The 4,142-nt window shown below is 63.6% G+C and overlaps 1 protein-coding gene across 1 annotated transcript in view; it reads left to right on the top strand.

The window, feature by feature from the left end:
- PRSS38 (protease, serine, 38) overlaps positions 1-4,142 on the top strand; it is a gene marked incomplete at its 3' end in the record, with an annotated part of 12,038 nt that overhangs the window by 6,447 nt on the left and 1,449 nt on the right. The window contains exons 3-5 of the mRNA XM_012734924.1: positions 8-170; positions 597-868; positions 3,982-4,119. Coding sequence (XP_012590378.1) covers positions 8-170; positions 597-868; positions 3,982-4,119 — 573 coding nt within the window. The remainder of the gene's footprint in view (positions 1-7; positions 171-596; positions 869-3,981; positions 4,120-4,142) is intronic.

Consider the following 4,142-nt stretch of genomic DNA (forward strand, 5'->3'; position numbering starts at 1 on the left):
CCCGCAGCCTGCGGCCAGCGGGGCTTGCCCGGGAAGATCATCGGCGGCGCCGACGCCCCGGAGGGGAAGTGGCCTTGGCAGGCGAGCGTGCACTACCTGGGCTTCCACGTCTGCGGCGGGTCTGTCATCCACGCGTCCTGGGTGCTGTCGGCCGCCCACTGCTTCAGCCGGTGCGTGGGCTGCACGCTCCAGGCTGCAGGGCCCACGCGGAGCCGGGCCAAGGGGTCAGCCCAGCTCCGGTGGGCAGCTCCGCCGGGCAGCTCCTCCCCACCAGGCCGGGGCTTCAGGGCCCGTCCGCTCTTGAGATGGCCAAGGAGCCCAGTCACTGCGGGCAGTGAGAGGGACTTGCCTTGGTGGACAGGTCACCACCCACCCAGCAGCCCACTCCCAGGCGTGGCGGCCAGCATGCCCACTTGATGGGCCCCAGGGGCCCAGGCCGGGCTTCTGTGCGGGCTTCCGCCGGACGGTCCCCCGCTGTGCCCACCCCTCAGCCAGAGCCAGCCACGGCCATCTCGGGCTCCGGCTCTATGCGCGGAGGACAGCTCCTCTCCGGCTGGAGGCACTAGAGGTGCGCGACTTGTCCCCCACCCCCACAGGCACATGAACGTCAGGGCGCTTGACGTGTACGTCGGCCTGGTGGACCTTGAGGTCGCCGGCAGACATACTCAGTGGTTTGAGGTGCACCAGGTGATCCTGCACCCCACCTTCAAAATGTACCACCCAGTTGGAGGCGACATCGCTCTGCTGCAGCTGAAGTCCCCCATCGAATTTTCTGACTCTGTGCGCCCAGTCTGCCTCCCACCCCCAGACGTGGACCTTCTCAACCTTTCTTGCTGGACCACAGGATGGGGACTCAAGGCGCAGAAAGGTGAGCACAGGTCAGGCCACGTGTGGGAGCAGTGGACGGGAGGCGGCTCGGTGGCGCCACAGGGAAAGTGTCTTGGTTCAGGGCCGCAGATCCGTGGCGGGGAGTCCCCACCGCTGGTCACCATCTGGTTGCCGGGCCACGTGGAGCTTTGTCTTACCCCTGCCGGCTTTGCTCCGTCGGGATGAATGCAGCTACTGCTGTTTACTCTGTCGGAACACAAGTCTGAGAGCGGTCTCGCTTTGACTTTCCAACTTAGCAGTAAGCGCAAAGCTGAAAAGCCCATGTGCTGTTCTGGCTCCCCCCAAGAAGACCTCACACCCTCTTTATTTTAGAGGTTTCTTGTAGCCAGCAGGTCATCTGCTTTTGTCCACTCCAGCCGTCTCTGTCTTCTGACTGGAAGTTAATCCATTTGCAGTTAAAGTGATCGCTGCTGGAGTGGGGCTCACTTCAGTGTCCTGCAGCTCCCTGGCCCGTTTCCTGCATTCCTGTCTTTTGTGTTTAGTGGACTGTCGTGAAAGGATTCAACTCCTGGCATCTTTGGACTGTGTGTCCCCCCAAACAAGCAAATCTTTTAAGTGAATTAGTCTCCTTAATTACGTAGAAAACAAGATTTGGCATCAGTGGGAGTTAACTGGTTTTTGTACCAATGCTATTTTTAGTTTCAATCTTTTAAAGATTCGCTTATTTATGCATGCATGCAGAACTGGGGTGCAGGCGAGAGGTGCAGGGTGTTGAGAGGACTCACCAGAGACCGACGGGGAAGCAGAGCAGGCAGGTCACGAAGTCCACTGCTGAGGGGAGGAGCGGACGGTCAGGAGAGGTCCGCTGGGGTCACCCCTGGGACAGGGCTGGAACGAGAGCTGAAGCAGCTGTGGCCAGCATCGCCGCGCCGCGCGTCAGCCCACTGCACCACCCGGGAGGGCCCTAAGTTACCATCTTTGAAATTACAGGAAAAGCAAAGTGTATTTGCAACCTAGCATGTATAATTTCCCATGTCCTCACCTTTAATAGAAATTTTTATTTCCCCGTGTCCAGCTTAAGTCCCTGTTTCATGTCCTCTGGTTTCACCTGCAGGCTGCTCTTGGAGATTTCTGTCTTCAGCTTTGGAAAGCTGGAGCACAGGGCGCGCTCAGCTGTGAGTTCCCAGAACTTGGCGCGTGTCGACGCTGGGCTGTGTGTCCGTGTCTCACCGGCCTGGCCGCCCTGAGTCCGCCTCGCCCTTAGCGCCTCTCCCGTGGGACTCCAGGCTGCGCTTGGCTGTGAGGGCCCTCAGGTCCTGTTCGCTTGGCTTTTCTTTCTGGCTTCTGTCCCTCAGATTCAGCGACTTCCAGCGACTGCCTCTGAAGCACATCAGCGAGCTTTCCTTTTCCGTTTATGACCTTCCCTGCTCCAGGACTTTTGCACTTTCTTTTGTTTCCTGTCTCTTACTGATATGTCCATTCTGTCCTCACACAGTTTTCTTGGCTTCTCTCTACATCTCTTTAGCTCTCTGGCCATTGTTAGCGCTGTTTTAAAGGTGCTTAAAGTATCTGCCACTATGTCAAGAGAGTCCACTGGACTGTATTTTTCTTTCAGCAGGTGTATTTCCTGCTCTCTGCACGCATGAGATTTGTTGCTGAGCAGGGCACAGCTAACGCGCTGTGGGAGCCCGGCTGCTGCCTCTGTGGCTCGGGCGGCTGTGACTGTCTCTGTGCGAGGTCAGCGCCCGTCTGCGGCCCAGGCGTCTCTGCCAGCCTCGGTGTCTGTGCCCCCTTCCAGCTTCCCTAGGTGCAGTTGCTTTTGAAGGGCCTGGACTTTGGTGTCTGACCCCAGCCCAGCCAAGACTCAGGTCGTCACCTCAGCAAAAGGAAAGGGGTCAGGACGGCGGGAGGTGCGCGGCGGTGAGGCCGCCTCGGTGCCCGCGCCTGCTCACGAGCAGCCGTAGCGCTCGGCTCCTTCCTCCGCCCGGCTCACGCGCCGTGCGCAGCTGCCTGCCGGGGCGAGGTGGGCAGCTGCTACTGACCAGGCTGGAACTGGCCATCGTCACCCTTGGCTTGCCGACCGGCCCCTGACAGGCTCCAGGCTCGCAGCAGCCAGACGATCCGCCCACAGTTGCCGCCTTGGGCCCCCACCCCGCTCCCTGTGCACCGAGGTCTGTGTCTGCCCCGCCGGGATGCGGCCTCGTGGCTCCCGCCCCTCGTCCTCCTGGCTCTGTGTGGCCGCGGCCGTGGGAGTAGGAGGGTGCTGCCCGCGGGGCCTCGCCCGGGTTCTGGCTGTGCCCAGGTTCTCTGCTCCTGACTACTGGAAACGCGGCCCCAGCCCCAGGTCAGTGGGGAGACCGAGGTCCGCCCAAGGCCTCTCCCCGCCGTGACAGGGTGTGTGGGCAGGGGCCGCTGAGTCGCTGACATACACTGTGGGGCGCAGCTGCCTGGGGCCTCCTCACAGTCTGGGACGGGCTCCCAGGAGGCCACCTCAGGGCTGGCGCTCCTACCCCTCAGCTCAGGGCCACAGCCCAGCCTCGCGAGTCCCCAGGGAGAACACCTTCCTGTGAGTGCCGCCTGGCCGCTGGCCGGCAGCAGGACGCAGGTCTGTCCCGTGACCCCCACAGCCCCGAGCGAGCTGCAGCCGGCGTCGCTGTCCAGCGTCTCCGGCCTCTCTGAGCACCCACGGTGGAGGCTGGCCGGTGTCCCTGCGCCCTCCGCTGGGCCCCCAGGCCCTGCTGCCTTGCACACAGCGGCCGCCCCGCGCCGCGCGGTCAGCGGCCTCGGCTTCCTCCCCGGCGTGTCTACAGCTCCAGAGGGCGGCCTCAGGCAGCCCCGCAGCGGCGGGTCAGTGGCAGCTCTGGCTGTGGGCCACACTCCGGCGCAGCACGGCTGGAGCGGGACATGGCTCCGGGCACTGCGAGGCCAGTTCCTGTGTCTGTCAGCATGGACGAGGCCACGCGGGATGCGACCGGCACACTCCGGGGCCTGTTCCTGAAGGGCTCCCCTCCAGGGCTCAGTTGGGGGGCTGCCTGCGAGCTCCCCGAGGCAGCGGGGGGGGCGGCACTCCTGTCCCAGCGGGAGCAGCGGGAGGCGCTCTGCCAGGGCCGCCCGAGGCACCCGGCTCAGCGCCCCCCCGCCCCGCCCCCGCAGGCGAGACCTCCAGCAGGCTCCAGGAGGTGGCCCTGCCCCTGATCCCAAAGCTGCTGTGCCAGCTGCTGCACGGCCACCCCTCCTACATCCTGCCAGACATGCTGTGCGCCGGCGACCTGGAGAACACCAAGACCGTGTGTGAGGTGCATCCCCGCCCCCAG

The sequence above is a fragment of the Condylura cristata genome, unplaced genomic scaffold (assembly GCF_000260355.1).
Source record: "Condylura cristata isolate star-nosed mole 26May11 unplaced genomic scaffold, ConCri1.0 scaffold00109, whole genome shotgun sequence".
In the NCBI taxonomy this organism is placed as follows: domain Eukaryota; kingdom Metazoa; phylum Chordata; class Mammalia; order Eulipotyphla; family Talpidae; genus Condylura; species Condylura cristata.